The sequence below is a fragment of the Megascapheus bottae genome, chromosome 16 (genome assembly GCF_031878675.1).
Source record: "Megascapheus bottae isolate mThoBot1 chromosome 16, mThoBot2.hap1, whole genome shotgun sequence".
Taxonomy (NCBI): domain Eukaryota; kingdom Metazoa; phylum Chordata; class Mammalia; order Rodentia; family Geomyidae; genus Megascapheus; species Megascapheus bottae.
This window is the reverse complement of record NC_143524.1, coordinates 4,535,087-4,558,511: the sequence shown is the minus strand read 5'-3', so window position 1 is coordinate 4,558,511 and position 23,425 is coordinate 4,535,087. Positions and strand designations below refer to the sequence as shown.

At 51.9% G+C, this 23,425-nt stretch overlaps 2 protein-coding genes across 4 annotated transcripts; one reads left to right on the top strand and one right to left on the bottom strand.

The window, feature by feature from the left end:
• Positions 1–2,512: 2,512 nt before the first annotated feature.
• On the bottom strand, positions 2,513–8,807 carry Zdhhc24 (zDHHC palmitoyltransferase 24). 2 transcript variants are annotated; one of them, XM_090347305.1, is made up of 4 exons: positions 8,504–8,807; positions 6,557–6,834; positions 4,517–4,573; positions 2,513–4,271 (listed from the first exon to the last, which is right to left on the bottom strand). In XM_090347305.1, exons 1-4 carry the CDS (start codon positions 8,782–8,784, stop codon positions 3,925–3,927), a joined length of 963 nt encoding a protein of 320 aa, XP_090203431.1. In that variant the 5' UTR covers positions 8,785–8,807; the 3' UTR covers positions 2,513–3,924. The 2 variants fall into 2 exon arrangements, with proteins under 2 accessions (XP_090203431.1, XP_090203432.1); XM_090347306.1 differs by having other exon boundaries at positions 4,197–4,573.
• Positions 8,808–9,109: 302 nt separating this feature from the next.
• On the top strand, positions 9,110–23,386 carry Actn3 (actinin alpha 3). Of its 2 annotated transcripts, XM_090347304.1 has the most exons (21): positions 9,111–9,726; positions 12,489–12,603; positions 12,717–12,836; positions 13,613–13,699; positions 13,778–13,865; positions 14,102–14,180; positions 14,266–14,347; positions 14,938–15,023; positions 16,335–16,427; positions 17,155–17,385; positions 17,509–17,656; positions 19,338–19,488; positions 20,026–20,134; positions 20,214–20,354; positions 20,558–20,740; positions 21,130–21,264; positions 21,354–21,533; positions 22,178–22,324; positions 22,415–22,480; positions 22,895–23,053; positions 23,132–23,386. In XM_090347304.1, the coding sequence occupies exons 1-21, from the start codon at positions 9,583–9,585 to the stop codon at positions 23,288–23,290; spliced, it is 2,703 nt and encodes a 900-aa protein (XP_090203430.1). In that variant the 5' UTR covers positions 9,111–9,582; the 3' UTR covers positions 23,291–23,386. The 2 variants fall into 2 exon arrangements, with proteins under 2 accessions (XP_090203429.1, XP_090203430.1); XM_090347303.1 differs by having other exon boundaries at positions 9,110–9,726; positions 22,895–23,386.
• Positions 23,387–23,425: the final 39 nt, after the last annotated feature.

The window sequence follows — 23,425 nt, the reverse complement described above, 5'->3', positions numbered from 1 at the left end:
TGATATCTGCCTCCCAAGTAGCTGTGATCACACAATCATGAGCTGCTGGGCTTGGCTCCTGACCACCTTTTACAAGTCATTCTTGTTGAATACTCAGGACAGTGTTTGTCTCAGCATTGCTTTATTCAGTTTACACATGATAGTTTGGCTGAGTCGTAATATTTGAAGTTGGAAATTATTTTACTAGAGGCTATGCTTCCATTTCCATGTCATTTCTACTCCTGGTTGCCTTTTTCTCAGCAAGTGTTTGTTTTAGTTTTTTTCCTTGCCAGTCCTGAGTCTTGAGCTCAGGGCCTGAGCACTGTCCTTGGACTTTCTCTCTCAAGGCTAGAGCTCTACCACTTGAGCCTCAGCACCACTTCTGGCTTTTTCTATGTGTGTGGTACCAAGGAATTGAACCTGGGTCTTCATGCATGCTAGGCAAGCATGCTACCACTAGGCCAAACTCCCAGCCTGAAAAATAACTTTTTTAATTGATTAAAGTTTTTTTTTCCACATGTAAAACTCAATAGATGAGTGGATACAAGCACTTATGAATACTCCAGTTACATAATACCTGTTGGCACAAACGTGCAGTCTCAGCACTCTGGAAGCTAAAGCAGGAGCATGAGTCCCAGACCAGCTAAAACCACACCGTAAAATTCTGTCTGAATAAAAAAAAGAAAAAAATTCCTCATCTCATTTAACAGTAAGTGTTAAATTTACTGCTTGGGAAGCCAAGGTCATGTTTAATTGTCAAACAAACTTTTTTCCTCTGAAGTCAGAAAGGGGGCCCCTACAATATATAATGGACTCACTTACAGTATGGACTCACTTACAGTAGCTACTCAGGCAGTAGCCTTGAGCTGAAGAGCTCAGGGACAGCACCTAGGCCCAGAGTTTATGCCTGACAGCCACCAACAACAACAAAAAAAGAAAATTCAGAAGAATCTACAAGTAGCTACATATTGACTTTTAGGTGTGCTGGATATGACCTCTTTTTCTAAATCATATATAGCAGCATTGAAATATTACATACTTAAGAACAAACCTAATAAAAAAGCATTATTATGAGAAAAGTTTCCCTTTATTGGAAATATTCAACGAGATACACCATGTTCATGAACTGGGAAATTCAATCTTATAGACATGCTTATTTCCAAACTGATATAAGAGAGTCAGTGGGCTTTCATTGGTGAATCTTGACAAGCTGATCCTAAAACTGATGTGGAAGATCAAGGCTCTTTTCCCAACAAACAGGTTGCAGATTTCAAAGACCAAAAAGCGATCACCACACAGCAGGGAAATGCTCTGCCACTACAAGCAATCATTTGGTGACATCTCATAGACATAATTACTGAGTGAAAAGGCAAGTCATTCATAGAATAAACTATTATTACGCTTATATAAAATTCAGACACTTCAAACAAGCACAAACAGAAACAGAAGTAGGAGAAAGAATAAGACAGGAATATGGCCTAGTGGTAGAGTGCTTGCCTAGCAGCACAAAGACCTGGGTTCAATTCCTTGGTACCATATACATAGAAAAAGCCAGGGTGGGGCTGTGGCTCAAATGGTAGGACATAGCTCAGGCCCTGAGCTCAGGCACACACACACACACACACACACACACACACACACACACACACACACACACACACACACACACACACACACACACACACACACACACACACACACACACACACACACACACACACACACACACACACACACACACACACACACACACACACACACACACACACACACACGCCGGGCAAGGTGACTCGTAATCCTAGCTACTGAGGAGGCTGAGATCTGAGGATCAAGGTTCAAAGCCAGCCTAGGCACAAAAGAGACTGTTATTTCCAATTAACCTCTAGAAAACAGGTAGTGGGGCTTGGCTCAAGGGCAGGGCAGTAGCATTGAGCTAAAGAGCTCAGGGACAATGCCCAGGCCCAGGAGTAGAGTGGTATCTGCCTTGAGCTGATGAGCTCAGGGACAGTGCCCAGGCCAAGTTCAAGCCCCATGACCCACAAAAAAAAAAAAAAAAAAAAAAAAGAATACAGAATAAGACAGGATAAGACAGGGAAGTGAAGGATAGGATACAACAGTCTTGTCAAGAAAATGATAATTTGGGGGGCTGGGAGTTTGGCCTAGTGGTAGAGTGCTTGCCTTGCATGCACAAAGACCTGGGTTCAATTCCTCGGTACCACATACATAGAAAAAAGCTGGAAGTGATGCTGAAGTTCTAGCCTTGAGAAAGTCCAAGGACAGTGCTCAGGCCCTGAGCTCAAGCCCAGGACTGGCAAAAAAAAAAAAAAATGGTAATTTGGGGGCCAGGAATGTAGCCTAATGGTAGAGTGCTTGCCTAGCATGTGTGAAGCCCTGGGTTTGATTCCCTGGAAATACAGAAAAAGCTGGAAGTGGCTCAAGTGGTAGAGTGTTAACCTCGAGCAAAAGGTGTCCAAGGACAGTGCCCAGGCCCTAGGTTCAAGCCCCAGGACTGGCAAAAAGAAAGAGAAAGAAAGAAAGAGAAAAAGAAAAAATGGTAATTTTCTCTAACAGATAAGAGAGTTTATAAGCACTCCTTCCCCCTTTATGTGACAGTGTTAGGGCTTGAACTCAGGGCCTTGTGCTCTTGCTTGGCTTCTTTGCTGGCCCTCTACCACTTGAACCACAGCTCAGTATCCTATATTCTGCTGCCTAGTTGAAAATGTGTCTCCTGTACTTTTCTGCCTGCTCTGGCTTTGAACCTCGATCCTCAGAACCCAGTCTTTTAAGTAGCTAGGATTCCAGTATTCTTTTGCATCTCCTCATGGTAGTAAATTTAAAAAATCATGGGAACATTTTCTAGAAGGTAAGGTGACTCAGAGGAGGAAACAGGATGGATCTAGAAAGCGTTTATACCCAGTGCCAGGCACATGAAATTCCTAGTACCTTTTTTGTTTTAATACAACAATAATAGAACATACCCAAAACAAAAACAAAAGAACAGAACACATCAATGACCTCTGAGAGTATGGACAGAGTCTGTCAGAAAGGTGGACTCCTCTGAGAGGTTGGAGGGGACAAGTCTGCCATGTCAGGGGGCAACCATACAACATTATGGACTTTCCACCTTCATTTCTAGTCCAGCCTCCTCATCCTCACCTCCTTCAGTACTTCTGACATCCAGAGCTTTCATGCTTCTCCAAAAGCCTTCTATCTCCCCCACTCTAGGTGGTGTCTGCAGGAGGGTAGCACATAGCACAAACTATAGATTTTCCAACCATTCCAAGGTTGGTGGAAGTACTGGTGGAATTCTTGAGTCTCCGGGAATCTAGGGGTCAATCTGCCATGTTTTGGGGTCTCTCCCTTTGGAAAGACATAAATTTGACTATTGATTCTCTGCTAAGAGTAGCACAAATGGTTTCAGAACCTTTGGGTTATTGCTGTCCCCTATTTTCTTTTCTTTCTTTAACTTCTCTACCAGTTTAATCAGTCTATGAGCAAGCAGAGAGAAACTACGGTGCCTTCCATATTTAGCTGCTTATGTATTTAAATAAAACATTGAATAAACAGCTTCCAGAGAGCCAGTGATGCAGGCCTCCCCTGAGCGCTGGGCTTTACCTTTCACAGGTGCTTGAACATCCTCAGCCCACCACTTTGTCCTCATTTTTCTCCTGCTCACCTTTGTGCGAAGACCTGGGTTCCAATCTTGCCTTATCTGTTTACTGTCCCATATTCTTGTCACCTAGAGAGGCAGCATCTCTGAAAACCACAGGAACAAAAAACAGCATGCAAGACAACAAAAATCCAGCAGGCAGGAGGTTGAGACCTGAGGTTCAAAGCCAGCCTGGGCACTAAAGTCCGTGAGACTCTTCTCTCCAATTAGCCACTAGAAAACCGGAAGTGGCGCTGTGGCTCAAGGGGTAGGGTGGCAGACTTGAGGTGAAGTGCTCAGGGAGAGTATTTCAGGCCCAGAATCCAAGCCCCATGATCAGGAAAACAAAAACAAAAACCAGCAGAGATGGAGGGGTCCAAGAACCAGGTAGGTGCTTTATTAGCCTGGCAGAGGGGCAGCCAGGCTGGCTGAGCAGACGCTTCTCTTGCCAAAGGGTAGGGGCCAAAGCCCTGGACATGGAAGCATTCAAGCTGGGCAGGAGCAAGGCCAAAGAAAGAAGCAGAGCTGCCCACTGCAGGTATCCAAGGCCAAGCTGGCTTCCCTTCTGTAGCAAGGTGGGGCCAGAAATAAGTTATCAGCCCCCTCCTCCACTCTCCTCTGCCTCTTGCAGTTTTGGCTCCTCCTGGAGTCAAGAAGCCACAAGTCTCATGTCAGCTGTGGTCTGGAAGGTGATCCCATCCCCAGGCAATGGGGAGGCCAGGAAGGGCCAGAGCCAAATGAGGATCCAGCGGGGCCCCAGGGCTGCTTGCAGGTTGTGGCAGAGCCCCAGGTCATAGGAGTGCTGGCCCCGAGCCCACTCCCACGTGGTCTGCCCCCGAAGCAGCAGCATCCCGTGAAAGAGCAGCCCAGCCCCACACAGCAGCGCACCTGCCACGCACGTGTCCACCACGAAGGCCAGGGCAAACTGAGCCAGAGTGACTCTGCCTGCAGAGAAAGAACAGGGAAGGTCAGGGGGCAGCTCCTGCCCTCCTCCTCCCTCTACTCCCCAGCATGAAGCCTGTAAACAGAGTTCTATCCCAAGGCCAGCCCTGTGCTGGACAATGGGAACACAGTGGTGGAGCTGACAGACAGCGCCTGCCTCAGGGAGTTCTTCTATCTGAGTATCACAAACTTGGTGAGGGCCTATGCACTGGGCCTCCTTATCAACAGGATGAAAAAAGGTTCTCTTCCCTCCAGGAACGCTCAGACATTAAACTGGCCATTTTTAGTTACTCAATTACACCAGCACTCTGGATCATAGTGGAAAAGCATAGTACCTTGTACCATCTTGGCTATACGAGTACCTGGTGGCGCATGCCTGTACTCCTAACTACTCAGAAAGCTGAGACCTACGGACTCTGGTTTGAAGCCAGTCCTGGGAGAAAAGTCTAGGAGACTTTTTTTTTTTCCACCATTCTATTTATTTATTTATTTTATATCAACGTTTTCTTTAATTTTCATTAAAATATTTTTTTAACGAATGTAGAGGTCCCAACATTGAATACATATATATTTAGAAGTGTAATAGCCTTGGGCCAGGAGTTTGGCCTAGTGGTAGAGTGCTTGCCTAGCATGTACGAAGACCCAGGTTCGATTCCTCAGTACCACAAACATAGTGGTGCTGAGGCTCAATTGGTAGAGTGCTAAGCCTTGAGAAAGTCCAAGGACAGTGCTGAGCCCAAGCCCAGGACTGGCAAAAAAAAAAAAAAAAAAAAAAAAAAAAAAAAGTGTAATAGCCTTTTAATGGATTATTCCCCCCATCCCTTTTTTTTTTTTTTTTTTTTTTGGTGGGTCATGTGGCTTGAACTCGGCCTGAGGTCTGTTCCTGAGCTCTTCATCTCAAGGCTACTGCCCTACTTTGAGCCAAGCCCCACTTCCCATTTTCTAGAGGTTAATTGGAGATAAGAGTCTCAGTCCTTTTGTGCCCGACTGGCTCTGAACCTAGATCCTCAGATCTCAGCCTCCTGAGCAGCTCGGATTACAGGCGTGAGCCACCACTGGCTTCCCCTTTAACATATATCATATCCTTCTTTACCTTTTTTTTTTAATTGTCAGGGTAATGTATAGAGGGGTTGCAGTTACATTTGTCAGATAATAAGTGTGTTACTTCTCACACATTGATACCTCTTCTCATATTTTTGTCCCTGTTTCTCTCCCCTCACCCCCCTGTGAGACTTTTATCTTCAATTAACCATCAAAAAGCCAGAGATGGAGCTATGGCTCAAATGGTAGAGTGCTAGCCTTGAGTGAAAAAGCCAAGTAGGAGCTCAAGGATATGAGTTCAAGCCCCCTCCCTCCACAATCAATCAATCAATCAATCAACCAATAACAGGAAGCCATGAAACATGGGACATGCTATAGGCGTCTCTATCTAGGAGAAGTCCTAGATATGCAAATGCTCAGTTAGAAAAGCAGATTAGGAGCTGCTGGCTCTGGGAGATTAGAGAGGAATGGAGAGGGGCTGTTTCTCTTTGGGGTAAAAATGTTCTGGAATTAAGACAGTAATAATGGTTGCAATGGTTCAACTGGTATGGCATCTACCTAGCAATTGCTTGGTTCTGAGTTCCAAAGTTCAAATCCTAGCATAATCAAAAGAAAAAAGGAGGGAATAGGAGAGGTCCTGTGGATTTGCTGGAAATAGATCCTGGCTCTGACAGGCAAGGTAGAAGCAGGTAAAGGAAAGAGCAGGAAAGCAGCTGCAAGCCTAGGCAAATCGAGAGGAGATAGAGGGGGCAGGGGTGAAGAGATCTGTTAAGTCAGCTGGGATACAGAGGGAGAATGGCTGCCTAGCAAGTCTAAGGCCCTGAGTTCCAAACTCATAAATGACATTGGGACTTAGTCCCCGGAGCACTGCCAGAACCAGCAGGAAATTTCACCTCCCACTACAAGGGGCTTGAACCCCCCTACCTGGACTCCCTGCCTCCCTACCTGTGAGCAACATGAGCCAGGGCAGCAGCAGGAGGGCAGCAGTGTGGAAGGCTGAGTGAGCCTGCAGCAGGGCTGACAGGGCAGGGCCCAGCAGCACTGAGACATGGAGCAGGACTCCCCCAGCATGGAACAGCAGGCACAGGAAGGGCCGGTAGTTCCGGAAGCCCACACAGCGGCCCAGCAGTCTGCAGTGATGGTCCCGACGCAGGATGCAGACTCGACAGGCAGAGCAATGCCCACTGCGAGGTGGCACCTGGCTCTGGCACTGGTAGCAGTAACTGCAAGAAAAGAACACCACAGGTCAGTACCCTCCAGCAGCTCTGAATACTCCACAGGATGACCAGACCAATCCCAGAGCTCCTAAGGAAACAAAAATAACCACCTGCCTTCCTGAAGCCTTAAGATTCCCCAAGATCTAAGGTGGCTTTCAGCTGCCAGTCTTAATAAGGTCGTCCTCGACCTCTCAGCACCTACTAGCAAGCTTTTCACTTCCTACACCTTGATCTAAGTCACTACCGACTTTTCTTGGCATTACTGCAGCAACCTCTTCACTGCTCATCCTAGTAGCCATGAGGATTGTTTTTACAGCCCAAGTGATGTCTTTTCTCTGCTTAAAAATCTCTGGTGAGGCTGGGAATGTGCCTTAGTGGTAGACTGCTTGCTTAGCATGCATGAAGCCCTGGGTTCCATTCCTCAGTACCACACAAACAGAAAAAGCTTTAAGTGGCACTGTGGCTCAAGTGGTAGGGTGCCAGCCTTGAGCTCAAAGAGGCTCAGGGATAATGCCTAGACCCTGAGTTCAAACCTCAGGACCAGAAAACAAAAACATAAAACAAAACCTCCAGTGACTCTCCACTTCAAGTACAAAGCAAATCTTCTAGGACCCTACAGGGTCCTACTCTCCCCCCCATCCCCACCCTCCAGCCTATGCCAGTCTCTCTGGCCTTGCCAGAGATGGTGGGCACACAGCTGCCTCAAAGCTTTTGCATTGTTTGTTTCTTCTGCCTGGAACGATCTGTCCTCAATTTCACCATCTCTCATTGTGTGTGTGTGTGCCAGTATAAGGATTGAACCCAGCTCCTGAGCGCTGTCCCTGAGCTTTTTGGTTTAAGGCTAGCACTCTACCACTGAGGCACAACTCCACTTCCAACAGGTTTCTTGTTAATTGAATGGAAGTCTCATGGACTTTCCTGCCTGGTATGGCTTCAAACTGCAACCTTCATTTTTCAGCCTCCTTGAGTAGATAGGAGGACTGACAGGCGTGAGCCAATGGTGCCTGGCTTCTTATATGTAAATTCTTTTTTTTTTTTCTGCCAGTCCTGGGCTTGAGCTCAGGGCCTGAGCACTGTCCTTGGACTTTCTCAAGGCTAGAGCTCTACCACTTGAGCCTCAGCACCACTTCCGGCTTTATTTTTTTTTCTTTTCTATGCATGTGGCACCGAGGAATCGAACCCGGGTCTTCGCGCATGCAAGGCAAGCACTAGGCCAAACCCCCGGCCCCATATTTAAATTCTTAATCCTAAGTTGATCAGTTATGGTTGTATGTATTTGCCAAGCACAAAGCACAGTATACGACTTCTGAGCAGAACGAGGGATCATCAAATCAAGTTTATTCCGTCTTCCACCTCAAATGGAGCCGGTGGTGAGAACTGGCCATCTGTTTTAAATTGAGGTTCGCACCCTCCTTTCGGCCGATTCTAATGGTTGTTTCCACACCCTCCTCCCCGTCTATTTTTCAGCACCTGTCTCGGACCCTGGAAATCTATTTCACTGCTTCCCAAGCCCTGTCTGATCGGTAAATACTTAAGTGAGGCAGATTCCTTTGGCCCCTTCCATGCCGGGTTCTGAAGGGAGTGCTCGGGCTCTAAGAACCCGGATGCTAACGTACTCCGGTTCCAACTCCTCCGGGCCTGCGCCCCGCCCCCGTGCACGGCGCGCCCCACTCACGCCCAGCCCTGGCCCAGGCCGCGGCCGGCCAGCATCACGCCCCGGATGCTGGGGTCCGAGCGCAGGAAGAGCCCCACGTTGCCCAGAAGGTTAACCAGCTGGAACGCAGCCAAAGCGAGCTGCAAGGCCCGGGCCAGGGGTCCCAGCGGGGGCGGCCCGGGACCTAGCACCAGCACGTAGGCCAGCTCCAGGCCCACGGCGGCGGCCCACAGGCCGGTGAGCACGAGCGGCAGCCGCGCGGGAGCCCCCTCGGCTCTCCCAGCCGCCCACGGGTGCCCCATCGTCCGGACCCATCCACAGTCGGATCCCGAGGACCTCGCCACTTCCGCATTGGGGCGGGGATAGCGGCCGACGGACGTCTGCGGTGGCCAATGGAAGCTCGAGAAGGAAGCGGCGCGCCCACGGATGCGCACAGCTGATTGGCCGGCCGCGAGAGCCAGCAGAGGTTTGAAATCCGGTTGGTGCGACCGTCCAGGCGACACGGCTCAGCCGCCGCCCCGCCTACCGGGTGGCCCCGGCCGCCGGGAGGCCCCGCCCACTCGCGGGACGCCCCGCCCCCCGCCCGCCGGCGCCGCGGGCTGACTCCCGCGCGGGCAGAGATTGGGTTGCATCCTCGGTGGCGTCGGGGTTCCCGGCTCAGCACATTCTCCCCGCCACACACGCCCTCCCCCGGCCGCCCCGATATTAATACCCCGGCCTAGGCCTGTCCAGCTGGCTGGGAGCCCCTCACTGTGCTCAGGTGTCCCCATCATTCCAGCACGCACTCGAAACAGCTCCGCGCCTCGGCGTTTCCGACTGTGAAATGGGCCCGGGGCTTCGTGCTCCACCCGCGGGGCGCCGGGCGCGGGCCGAGCGGGGCAGGACCGGGGGGCGGAGGGTCGCCGTTGTTAGGGTCCGCCCCGCGGCCCCGGGGTCTGCACCCTCTGATCTGGTCCTTCCCGGGCGCCCGCGCCTGCCTCTGGCCCCACCCCCCTCCCCCATATTTAGAGCGAATCCGATCCCGGGGCCGGGCCGGACCCTACTTAACGGGGCCCGGGTGTCCGGAGCGCCCAGCCGAGCCAGTCCACAGGCCAAGCAAGATGATGATGGTCATGCAGCCCGAGGGCCTGGGGGCCGGGGAGGGGCCCTTCGCGGGCGCCGCGGGCGGGGAGTACATGGAACAGGAGGAAGACTGGGACCGCGACCTGCTGCTGGACCCCGCCTGGGAGAAGCAGCAGCGGAAAGTGAGTGCTCGCCCATTTCCTCGGGGAGGAACTGAGGCCGGGAGGCGAGGCGCTCGTCCTGGCAGCCGGGCTTTCTCAACTGCCACTCCCCGGCTCAGGACTCTGCCCAGGTCTTCCGCGATCCTGAGGGCTGGGCTCCACTACCTCTAAGGTAGCCCCAGTCTCTATCGCTGCCCCTTTTCTTCTGGTGAGAGCTGGTTGGTTGGGCAAAGCCCAGGGGTATGGGGTAGGGGGACGGGCGAGAGAGGGTTCAGGGAGAATAATCTGTCTCCCCAAGCCCACCCTACTCCAGTTGAATATTGCCAGACCCACTCTGGGAGGATCGTGATAGATTCACAACTAGTGAACTTGAATTTCCGAGTGTGGGGGACGGGGGTCTAGACCCTACCCAATTCCAGGGTGGAATTCACAACGTCTCATTTGACAACTGAGGAAACTGAGGCCCAGTAAGGGGCAGAAATAGGTCCCAAATAATAAGCCATCAGATAACAGGCTCTCCCCCCACCCCTAAGGTGAAGGTCTTGCCCCATTCCACTCACTCTCAAGATACCCCTCCCTGCCTCGGGGGCCCTGAGTCTGCTGAAAAGGCCGCAGGTCAGGGAGGAGGGGAGCCCGGGTCCCCTTACGTAGTAACCTGATTCTCCGGACAGATGGACAGTTTATGCTGAGGCAGCTTGATGAGAAAGCTCAACCAGGGCATGTGGGCAACGCTGCCCAAGCCCAGCCTTGTAGGGCACACTGAGGCCCCTCCCTCTGTCCCTGAACTATTTTCATTCCAAACTTTCCCCAGTGGGGATGGCAGGACACCTAAGTTCCCTAAAGAGAAAATGATCCCGGTTTCAGTTAAAAAAAAAAAATTAAGGAGTGACAGGCCAGAGGAAGAGAGGGGCACTGGTGAGGCCACTGGACCTGGCAAACGTGTGTCCACAGTGCCAGCCATCAGGAAAAGGCGAGGCACCGATGTCCTGTGGGGCTGGCCACATTGAAAAACCTCAGAACTTAGAATCAGAGTACTTCTGCTGGGTCCGATGACGGGAGAGGACTCCTTGGGCTGGGAGACTGAGCTGAATGATCCTCTCCTCTCCCTCCCCACCCACTCCCTCCCTTGCACCTGTCTCTAAACATGGCTGTGGTCCCCGGGTTCGGCAATCATACGCTGGTGTCATCTTTGCCTCTGGCTCCAGCTGCCACTTGTGCCACAATAACTCTTATCCCCACTCCTAGCCACTCAGCCCTCTCCCAAATCCAGAGCCACATGCTCCTCCTGTGAGCCATGCCAGGCTCTCTCTTGTCTTTGTCACTTAAAATACCGAGCGCATCCTTGATATAAACATCATTAACCCTGCATAGGGCAGATGCTCTAAAAATCAATCCACATCCCTCCACAGATCATTTCTTTCTTATCCAGTGTTGCTTGTTACAAAGTTGTCATAAATACACTCCTGCATGCCCACGGCCACCCAGCGACTCCCCCATTGGAGACTCCCCCATTGGAGACTCCCAGTCTAGGAATACTCTGTTTTCTCTTATCTCTTGCTGAGTTCTCTTTAGTCAACTGTACCCAGAAACACTAGTTCAATATTTCTTCAGGAGGTCTTTGTGGGGCGGGTGCTGTTGTAGGTGCCTGGACTTCGGGAGAGACAGCGTGGAGTGTGTGGCTTTATTTTATCCCCCTGATCTTGCCTTCTCCCTCCACCTCCTCACTTCTATTCTGCCAAGCCATTGTCTCCTCTTGCAACCAGAATGAGCTTTCTAAAACACAGTTCTGCCCGCCTCCCTGGTCCTGAAGCTCCCACAATCAAGGTCAGACTCTCCAGACTTAACACCTAAGATGGGGCATGATCTGGCCCCTGCCGTCCCTCCGGTTCCCATCTGTGGCACCAACTCCTCCAGCTCCATTCCGGCAGTGCCCAGAGCATTGTCTCACAGCCAGAGTAACGGTTTGTCTCTGCACACTTGCCTGCATGGCTGCCCATGCCTAGAATGCCCTTGCCCTGCCCTTTCCAGTCTGTAGAACTGGGCTCTTCCATCACAGCTCTGATCAAATGGGAACTTTTCCTAGCCAATTGGGACAGTCCCTGCTCGAATTCTTCCATATGCTCTCGTTGCACTTCTCTGACTAGTGTGACTCTGACTGACTGCAAGTGTCTTTGGGTCAGGAACCATACCCCAGTAAGAGGCCTGTTTGGAGTAGAACTGGGGAGGATCCTAGTTTGAAGCTGGCATTGTACCACTTGAGTCCCAGCTCCACTTCTGGAATTTTGCTGGTCTAATTGGAGATAAGAGTCTCTTAGACTTTCCTGCTTGAGTTGGCTTCAATCTTTGATCCTCAGATCTCAGCCTTCCAGGTAGCAAGGATAACAGGCCTGCCACCAGTGCCTGGCTCTGATGTCTGACTGGGCCAGTCTCCAGACAGGACTAGGGCTTGCCCCAAGTCACAGGCAGGAAGAGCTGGGCTGGGTTTGGTGCCTAAGCAAGGACTCTACAGCTAGTTACAGCATTCAGGGTCTCGGGGCTTGGTAAGTTGGCAGAATTGTGCCCAGCCTCAGAACACCCTCATCCCCTAAAGTCACAGCCATGATGGAGGGATGGAGGCTGAAGCTGGGGAAAAGGCTGCTCTAAACTCCGAAAATGTGATTGAGTTGGGTGTGAGGAGCCAAGCAAGGTTTTGGGTTATGAGATCTACCTCGAATGGGAAGCCAGGATGATGCCTCACACCCCTACATCCAGTCCTGGGGCTGAGCACTGTCCTCTGCTCCTAGACCTTCACTGCCTGGTGCAACTCACACCTGCGCAAGGCAGGCACGCAGATCGAGAACATTGAGGAGGACTTCCGCAACGGCCTCAAGCTCATGCTGCTGCTGGAGGTCATTTCAGGTGGGGGTGCACCTCTCTTCCCTGGGGAAACCCCGAGGACCTGGGGGGTCATGGTCACAGAGCTGGAAGCAGCCTCTTGATCTTTGACCCTTGATCCCTCTCTTAATACTCAGGAGAGAGGCTGCCCAGACCAGACAAAGGCAAAATGCGCTTCCACAAAATCGCCAATGTCAACAAGGCCTTGGACTTCATTGCCAGCAAAGGGGTTAAGTTGGTGTCCATTGGTGCTGAAGGTGAGAAGGGGGAGGGAGGGGACTCTCTTCCTTGTCACTTCTGTGAGCCTCCGTTTTCTCTTCTCAACAACGGGGCTGCCATGCAGGTTAGACTGTGAGGAGCCAGCATAGTACCTTGTACTTAGTAGGTATTCAATAAATCTTTTTGTGTGTGTTTTGCCTGCCCTGTGACTTCAACTCAGCACCTGAGTGCTATCCCTGAGATTTTTTTGCTAAAGGCCAGCACTTTGCCACTGGAGCCACAGCTCCACTTCCGGCCTTGTAAATAAGAGTCTTAGAGACTTTTCTGCCCTTACTGGCTTCTAACTGTGATCCTTAAATCTCAGACTCCTGAGTAGCTAGGATTACAAACCTGAGCCACCAGTGCCCAGGGCAATAAATCCTTTAAACATAATAATGGGGAAGTGAAAGCAGAGTGCCAGCCTTGAGCACAAGAGCTCAGAGGTGGTACCTGGGCCCTGAGTTCAAATCCCATTCACTAAAACAAAAAGAAGCAAACAGAAATGCTATGTGGATTTTTACCGTAAGGGGAGACACAGAAATGGGTGGACAAAGGGTTAACCGATGCAGCAGTGGACAATACATTACAAATGAACGATACAACTTGTGGGTGGGGATGGGAGGGAAAACTGGGAGACAGCGAGGGAAGGGGTGACATCGTTCAGATAGAAAGGTCCTCACTGCCTGACTTATGTCACCATCACTCCTCTGTGCATCAGTAGCAATGACAGATTAAAAATGATAATAATGGATGGTCTCCCACCCTCCACCTGCAGAGATTGTCGACGGGAACTTGAAGATGACCCTGGGCATGATCTGGACCATCATCCTCCGCTTCGCCATCCAGGACATCTCTGTGGAGGGTGAGCGGTAGGGAGGAAACGGGGAGAGGGTTGACCCAGACACTCTTCCAACCAATGCACCCCCACTTCACCACCCAGAAACCTCGGCCAAGGAAGGCTTGCTCCTGTGGTGCCAGCGGAAGACGGCACCATACCGCAATGTCAACGTGCAGAACTTTCACACCAGGTCTGTGCTGGGTGGCGGTGGGGAGTTGGTGGGGAGGTGGTGCCGTCTGGTCAGGGAGGGCACGGAGCTGGTCTTCCTCCCGATGCCAAGGGGAGTTCAAGATCACATTCTTGAAGAAAATAAAAATAAAAGCATGTAAAACAAAACAAAAATAAGAGAACTCCATAAACCTTATTGATAAGGGTGGGGATGGCTTCAGCCTGACCCCAGGCCTGATTGCCCTCTTCTCTGTCCAGCTGGAAGGATGGTCTGGCCCTCTGTGCCCTCATCCACCGGCACCGACCTGACCTCATTGACTACGCCAAGCTACGCAAGGTAGGCCTTTGCTTCCTGCCCCAGCCCGGACTCCTGAACCTCTGGCCTCAGCTGATCTTTTACCTCTCTTCTTACGCCCATCTAGGATGATCCCATTGGCAACCTGAACACTGCCTTTGAGGTGGCAGAGAAATATCTGGACATCCCCAAGATGCTGGATGCAGAAGGTGAGAGTGAGCCTTGCCTGAGCCGAGCCAGCACTCGTTCACTGGTCTAACCTCCACACCATGGCCCTGCCTCCTCTCCTGTGATACTCTACTCCCCAACTCCCACTCATTCATCCTTCCCACCCTTCTCCCCTGCAGCCCTCTCCTGCCCTGCTATAGAATAGCACCAATATAGAATAGCACTGCCCTCTGCCTCATAGCTACTCTTCTGGGTTACTTGTTGGTCCCCCAAACTAGTCCATCACAACATGGCTGGGGCCTGTCCTGCCTCTGGTTCCTGTGCCTAAAGCACTTAGTCAATGAAGCAATGGACATTTCCTGTTGTGTGGATATGGAGGAGGAGAAGGAGAAGGAGTTCTGGACCCTGAGTCGTTCATGAAATTGGGGACAGACAGACAGACAGACAAAGGGCATTACAGGATAGTTAGGGGCAATAGGAAGTGTGGACTGGCCTCTCCTGGGATCTAGGGCTTTGGGAAAGAGGCAGATGCTGCGTTTGGGATGTCTCTACCCCTGAGAGTGTTGGAGGGGCCTTGATCCCACTCTCCACCCTGGTTTTGGTTAATGTACACCTTGCAATCTTCTCCCAGACATTGTGAACACCCCAAAGCCAGATGAGAAAGCCGTCATGACTTACGTTTCCTGCTTCTACCATGCATTCGCTGGGGCTGAGCAGGTAAGCAGGGCCTCCGCGAGCACCACCCCAGAACCCAGGGAACTGACCTTGCAGATGCTGCATGGGCTGTGTACTTTCTCCACTGCACACCTCAAGAAGGGGAGGTGATCCTATGTGTTCTCCCTTTTGCATGAGCCAGGGATTCCCCCCCCCCCCAATACTGGAGATTGAAGTCAGGGCCCTGCACTTGCTAAACAGATGCTCTACCACTTCAGCCAAGCCTCCAGCTCCTCTTTGCATTGCTTATTAAGGGGGTCTTGATGTATGCATGGCCCATCCTGAACTGTGATTCTCTTACTCATGTTTCCCAAGCTGAGAAGAGCAGATGCCCGGCCGGGAGTTTGGCCTAGTGGTAAAAGTGCTTGCCTAGAATGCACAAAGACCCAGGTTCGATTCCTCGGTACCACATATATAGAAAAAAGCCGGAAGTGGTGAAGCTTAAGTGGTGAAGCTCTAGCCTTGAGAAAGTCCAAGGACAGTGCTCAGGCCCTGAGCTCAAGCCCAGGACTGGCAAAAAAGAAAAAAAAAAAAAGAGCAGATGCCCCTACTTGGTTCAGCCAATGTGCATCTCACATAGCTGGGGTGACAGGTATGAACTACCAAGCCAACTCATTAGTTGGGAGTGGCGTTCACAGACTTCCTTTTATCTGAGCTGACCTTGAATCACAATCCTCTGCTCTCTGTCTTCTAGATAGCAAGGATGACAGACCTGAGAGACTTGAGCCACAATGCATGGCTTTGTTTTTTGGTGGTGGTTCGGTGATACTAGGGTTTAAATTCAGGCAGGAGTTCTACTCCTTGAGCCACACCCCAGGCCCTTTTGCTGATTTTTTTTTTCCAGTCCCGGGCTTTAGTTCAGGGACTGAGCCCTGTCCTTGGACTTTTTCAAGGCTAGAGTTCTACCACTTGAGCCTCAACACTACTTCCAGCTTTTTCCTATGGATGTGGTATCGAGGAATCGAACCTGGGTCTTTGTGAATGTTAGGCAAGCACTCCACCACTAGGCCAAACTCCCGGCCCCAACTGCTGTATTTTTTTTTCAAAAGGGGTCTTATAGTGATGTCCAGGCTGGCCTAGACCCTGACCCATCTTGCATAGATGGGGTAATTACTGAGCCCAGCTTTGTGCTTGAGGTGGAGTCTTTGAACTTTTAGCCCAAATTGTCCTCGAAGTACAATTGTCCCAATCTCAGTCTCTGAGTTAAAACTATAGGTGTGTGAACTCCCTTTTTAAGGGCTTTGTAGGGGTCTGGGTCAAGGCGTCTGAGGCAACTGGCCTTGATGCCACCCCTCCAACCCACTCCCACCACAGGCGGAGACAGCGGCCAATAGGATCTGCAAGGTGCTGGCTGTGAACCAGGAAAATGAGAAGCTGATGGAGGAATATGAGAAACTAGCCAGTGAGGTAAGACTAGGGCCAGGCCCTCTGTCCCCTGCACCGGCCCACAGAGCCTCCCTGTTCTTAGAGACCCTGGACTCCCCATGACTTCCTCCTGCTCCTCCACCAAAACCTTCCCCCTTCAGATTTCCCAGGCTTCTTGTCATTCATTGATTCCATCATAATTCATTCATTTGTTCATGGGTTGATCCACTCCCTTGTATTTAGACAGCCATAGAATCCTCTGGTCTGTGCCTATCTATCCATGCCCCTAGACACAGAAATTAGCTATGCTGGAACTGGAATTCAGCTTGCCTAGGCATGTGGGGGAGGCCATAGATTTGATCCGCAGCATCACAAAAAGAAAAAAAGAAAAAAAAACTTAATCATCCTATTTTTTTTTTTTTTGGTCCTGGGGCTTAAACACAGGGCCTGGGCACATTTTTTGCTCAAGGCTATCGCCCTGCCACTTGAGCCACAGTGCCACTTGTGGCTTGTTCCATGTATGTGGTACCAAGGATTTGAACCCAGGGCTTCATGCATGCTAGGCAAGCACTCTACCACTAGGCCAAACTCCCAGCCCATCATCCTATTCTTGATCAGTGTGAACAGACTACCCCGTGGCTGGGAAAGTCACCCCCATGTGCTTGAGGCCTTGCCCTCTGGCCACAGTCTGGGTGTAGGTGGAAATGGGTGGATGAGGTGGGCAGTTTGGCTCACAGCTCTCTGCTCTGCCCCTGCCTTGCCCTGTCAGCTGCTGGAATGGATCCGCCGCACTGTTCCGTGGCTGGAGAACCGGGTGGGCGAGCCCAGCATGAGTGCCATGCAACGCAAACTGGAGGATTTCCGAGACTACCGGCGCCTGCACAAGCCACCCCGAGTTCAGGAGAAGTGCCAGCTGGAGATCAATTTCAACACATTGCAGACCAAGCTTCGGCTGAGCCACCGGCCAGCCTTCATGCCATCCGAGGGCAAGCTGGTTTCGGTGAGCCAAGATAGGCATGGGGGGGGGATAACCCCTCTCTGTCTACCTATCCTGGTGACCTTGACCTCTGTGTCCTCATCTGTACAATGGGTACATTGTGATGGAGGGCCCTTTTGCCTACAGGACATCGCCAATGCATGGCAGGGGCTGGAGCAGGTGGAAAAGGGCTACGAGGACTGGCTGTTGTCAGAGATTCGGCGTCTGCAGCGACTCCAGCATCTGGCAGAGAAATTCCAACAGAAGGCCTCCTTACATGAAACTTGGACCCGGGGTAAGTGCTCCCATGAAGCTGCAAGAATCCTGACAAAATGATGGCCAAGAAAAGGTAGGTGCTTTGCAGAGAAGATGGAGAACAGATTTGTTGTCTTTGAACTACAGGGTTTTTCTTTCTTTTTCGTGGGTCACAGGACTTGAACTAGTCTTGAGCGCTGTCCCTGAGCTCTTCAGCTCAAGACTATTTCCATACCCTTGAGCCAAGCCCCACTTCTCATTGACTAGAGGTTAATTGGAGATAAGAGTCTCAGATCCTTTTGTGCCTGGGCTAGCTTTGAACCTTGATCCTCAGATCTCAGTCTCCTGAGTAGTTGCTTTTTTATTTGTTTGTATCAGTTATCGGGGGTGGGGGAGGCATTTCAAAACTCCAGACATGTTAACACTATTCCAATCAATTTCACCCCCCATCCCATTCTCTTCATCCTTCCCTATATGAGCTACTATTTCTTTATCTGATAATTTGTCATTTAGTATTGTATTTGTAAATGTGCAAGTATCCAATCCTAATATCTCTTATATCATACTCAGAGTGTACTGATGAAAAGTATCACATGAGTTAAGAATAACATTCTGCTTAACAGCATTCAGTGTGTATTCAGAGGTTTTCATCCTAAAGAAGAAAAAAGGAATGAATCAGTCAGGCAATGGTTGTTCATGCCTGTAACCCTAGATATTCAGGATATCCTAGATATCTCAGGAGGCTGACATCTAAGGGTTGCAGTTCAGGGCCACCCCAGGCAGAAGAGTCCTTGAGACTCTTATTTTCAATTAACTGCCAGAAAACCAGAAATGGCACTGTGGTCCAAGGTGGTAGCCTCGAGCCCAACAGCTCAGGGACAGCGCCCAGGCCCTGAGTTCAAGCCCATGATCAGCAGCAGCAGCAGCAGCGACAACAACAACAAGAGCAAAGAATGGAATTTGCCTAAGTTCAGTGAACAAGTATTAATAATGGACTATGCATAAAACAAATAACAATAATATGACATTAACGTTCCTTAAATGTAGGAATGGTAGCCTATGCCTGAAATCCCAGCACATAGGAAGCTGGGCTACCAAATGAGAACCTGCCTCAAAACAACAAAGAACTTATTTACTTATTTTATTATTGAGGTAAGGTCAGGGTTACAGTTATGTTCGTCAGGTAGTGGGTACATTACTTGTTGCACAGATACACTTAACGAACTTTTATATTTACAGCTAGTGACCGAGACCTTTGGGTAGCCTTTGCACCCCTAAACTTCCACACATGAAGGGTCCCTACTGCTCTTGGTCTAGGTTGGGCTTTATTTGCAAACTTATGGTAATTATCACCTCCAAGCCCTCTTACATTTAGCATTCATTCAGCCAACAAATATTATCAAGTCAAGCACTTTGCCAAGCCCTGGTAAACAGTAGTGAACAAAGGAAACTGGGTCAGAAGGCTTCTGGTGCCCACCAGGCATGGAGAAATTGCCACCAAAGAACTCAGAATGTAGTAAGGACCGAACAGGACAGTGTTGGGGTCAGGGGACGCCGGCGTTATTTTCGGGCCATGCTTCAGATCAGGAGTTGCACGTAACTTTATCCTGCAAACCCCTCGTGCAGGGTGGGCCCGTGCCACCCCTACCCTCGCAGCCCGAAGCCCCTGCTTTGGCCCAGGCCACCGGCAGGTGACCGCAGCAGAGCTTCTCTCGGATCAGGGAAGGAGGACATGCTGAACCAGCGCGACTACGACTCGGCTTCGCTACAGGAGGTGCGCGCCTTGCTGCGGCGCCACGAGGCCTTCGAGAGCGACCTGGCGGCGCACCAGGACCGCGTGGAGCACATCGCCGCCCTGGCCCAGGAGCTCAAGTAGGCGGGGCCGCGGAGCTCAAGTGGGCGGGGCCTCCGAGCTTGAGTGGGCGGGGCAAAGGGGCTCACGTGGGCAGGCCAGGAACCGAATGGGCGGGGCCTCGGAACTAGAGTGGGCGGGCCAGGAACTCAAGTGGGCGGGGCCTCAGAGCCCAAGTGGGAGGGGCAAGGCGCTCACTGGGCAGGGCACGGGGACCTGGGCTGGATTGAGTTTTGCTGTGCTCTCCTGGTTGTTCTGGGTTCCTTATCGCAATGGTGCCCGTGGTAGCCGTGGTTTCCTACAGAGTCGCCCCTTCTCACACAGCCCCCTCCCCAAGCCCCAGGCTCTGCCATCAGATTGGAATTTGAGGCTCCTGAGCCCCCACCTTCCCGCAGGAGTGCACTGGGTCCCATCTAGAAGATTCCCTGCCCCATGCCTCACCTGCCCTGGCGGCCTTCGCCATCACCCAGGGCGCGGGTTCCAACCCTGGAAAGGCAGTCAGGCACGGGGAAATCTAGGCTAGGGTCTGGCCTTACACTACCTCCCCTCACCCCCAGTGAGCTGGATTACCACGATGCGGCCTCGGTGAACAGCCGCTGCCAGGCCATCTGTGACCAGTGGGACAACTTGGGCACGCTGACCCAGAAAAGGCGGGATGCGCTGGAGGTAGGCGTGGGGCAGGAAGCTGAGGGTGAAGGGTGAGGCTGTGGGGCGGAGCTGACCCGCGATCCCCCTCCCCCTCTAGCGCATGGAGAAGCTCCTGGAAACGATCGACCAGCTGCAGCTGGAGTTTGCACGACGAGCCGCACCCTTCAACAACTGGCTGGACGGGGCCGTGGAGGACCTGCAGGACGTGTGGCTGGTGCACTCGGTGGAGGAGACCCAGGTGCGTGCTGGCATTGTGCTGAGCGGCTGGCAGAGAAGCCAGCTCTACAAGTCAACTACTCCTTTGGCATCCTGGGGCATGGGCATAGGAGGACAAATGTGGTTCTGCTGTGCTGGGCAGGCAAGCAGGAGGCCTGGGTTCTTGGACCAGCCCTGCGAGGGCTGCTGAGAGGAATTGACTGATCCTTCTGCCTTCACCCCCAGAGCCTGCTGACAGCCCACGAGCAGTTCAAGGCCACGTTGCCAGAGGCTGACCGAGAACGAGGTGCCATCCTGGGCATCCAGGCTGAGATCCAGAAGATCTGTCAAACATATGGGCTGGGACTGAAGTCCACCAACCCCTACATCCCCCTCACCTCACTGGACATCAACAACAAGTGGGACACGGTCAGTGCCACTGGCAGCTTCCCTCCACTCTGGCACACTCGGCCCATGCTGAGCTCTCCCAGGCCCTAGGGAGAGGGGAAAACAAAGGCTACCTCTGGATCGTAGGTTTCAGCCTCCAGGTAGCACTGGTGAGCCACCTTATCTGTTGTATGTAGCCTCCAATCAGGACTCAAGCACAGAATGGGATACTGTGTGGACATCTTCTACACTCCACCTGTATTGGTTATAAATGATCCAGCTTGGTTCAATTTACAGACATGAAATCTGGAGCCTAGAAAGGTTGATTTACCCAACTTGTTCATGTAACCCCATTTCAGTTTATAGCAACAAGAACTGAACTTGTTCAGAGCCCTCTCCTGACCTAGCACACATACCACTCTTCTTCCCAGGTCCGAAAACTTGTACCCAGCCGTGATCAGACTCTCCAAGAGGAGCTGGCACGGCAGCAGGTGAATGAGAGGCTCCGGAGACAGTTTGCTGCTCAGGCCAATGCTGTAGGACCCTGGATCCAGGCAAAGGTGGAGGTAAGGACTTCTGGGAGAGAGGATACCTGAGAGAGAGCAGGATCACAGTGGTTTGGGAGACCCTGATCCTTTCTGGGTAACCTCTGTAGGAGGTGGGACGGCTGGCGGCCGGGCTGGCTGGTTCCCTGGAGGAGCAGATGACAGGGCTGCGGCAGCAGGAGCAGAACATTATCAACTACAAGAGCAACATGGACCGGCTGGAGGGTGACCACCAGCTGCTGCAGGAGAGCCTGGTCTTTGACAACAAGCACACGGTCTACAGCATGGAGGTGTGGATTCCATCCTCTGTGGGGGGAAGGCAGCATGGGTTGGGGAACTGGCGGGGGGGGGGGGGAGTCATAGAGCCCATCTGTCCAGGAGAGTCCCTAAGTTTAGCTTGGCAAAGCCTCTCAATGTATCCATGGGGATAGAGCCCCAATGGTAGAAAGTAACCTGTCGTGCACACAGTCTAAATGTAGACTAGGTCTGGCCGTGGGTGGCGGGTCAATAAAAAAAACGGACCCAGCTCTTGCCTGTAATCCCGGCCACTTAGGAAGCTGAGGAAGACAGTTCAAAGTCAGCCTGGACAGACAAATCCAAGACTCTCTTCTCCAATGAACCAGTAAAAAGCCAGAAGTGGAGATGTAGCCCAAGTGGTGGAGGGCCAACCTTGAGCAAATGAGCCAAACTAAGACCGTGAAGCCCTGAATTCATGCCCCTTCCAGTGAGCCTGTGCACACACACACACACCCCTTATATGGTATATCATCAAACTTTAAGGCAGTAGGAGTAGGTGGTCACCTAGTAGAATACCCAGATGGGGACAGAGGACCAGTGAGGGCAGTGGGGAAACCCCCAGGGTGCCAGCTGGTTGGAAGCAGAACCAGGAGTCAGAAACTGGCCGTCCACTGATTGGCCATCTCCTGCTCTCCAGCACATCCGAGTGGGCTGGGAGCAGCTGCTCACCTCCATCGCCCGCACCATCAACGAGGTGGAGAACCAGGTTCTGACTCGAGATGCCAAGGGCCTAAGCCAGGAGCAGCTCAATGAGTTCCGGGCATCTTTCAACCACTTTGACAGGGTGAGTGAGAGCCCAGCCCTGAGGTAAAACACTTAGGGGCTGGTGGGACTTGGGGACTAGACCTGACATCCACCTGTCCCTCCTTTATAGAAGCGGAATGGGATGATGGAACCTGATGACTTCCGAGCTTGCTTGATCTCCATGGGCTACGACCTAGTGAGCGCGCCCCATCCCCCGTGCCCTCAGCACCCCTCCACCCCTCGCCTTCCCCCGACCTCTTCCCCCTTCACATCCATCATCTCTACTCACTGAACCCATGGGGACCAGCCACGACTGGCCAGCAAAGACTCAGAGAGGTGAAGTTACTTGGTTCTAGATCTCCAGGAAGCAGCACTATGGAGGGGTGTAGCCCGGGTGGGGGGGAAGCAGGGCCAGTGAGTGGCCAGAGCACTGCAATGGACAGGAGGCAGGTTTCAGCCTAGCAGGAAGGAGTCCCAAGGCTGGGCTAAGTTCTTAGAGAAGCATTTTGCCACTGGACAGGCCAAAGCTGGGCGGTTCACAGGCAGGAGCTCTGGGAGCCTCCTGGCTTTGGCAATCGAGGGCGACAGTGTCTGCTCTCTATCTTTGCAGGGAGAAGTGGAGTTTGCTCGCATTATGACCATGGTGGACCCCAACGCAGCCGGGGTCGTGACCTTCCAGGCCTTTATTGACTTTATGACCCGAGAGACAGCAGAGACTGACACAGCTGAGCAAGTTGTAGCTTCCTTCAAGATCCTGGCTGGAGACAAGGTGAGCCTGGGGCAGTGGGGTGGCTTGGTGGCTAAGCAGGACACGGGACATCAGCCCTCAACACCACCTCTTTTTCAGAACTACATCACCCCGGAAGAGCTGCGGCGTGAGCTGCCAGCTGAGCAGGCTGAGTATTGCATCCGCCGGATGGCGCCCTACAAGGGCTCTGGGGCTCCTGCTGGGGCCCTGGATTACGTGGCCTTCTCCAGTGCCCTCTATGGGGAGAGTGACCTCTGACTTGTTCTTGGTGGATAAAGGAGAGAGGGTGTTCACTGAGGCTAGGGCAGGGGCCTCAGAGACTGGCCTGCCACGTGTTTCTGAATAAAGATGCATCTGTAGGCCTCTTCCCATCTCCTTTTGGTTCCTGAAGCA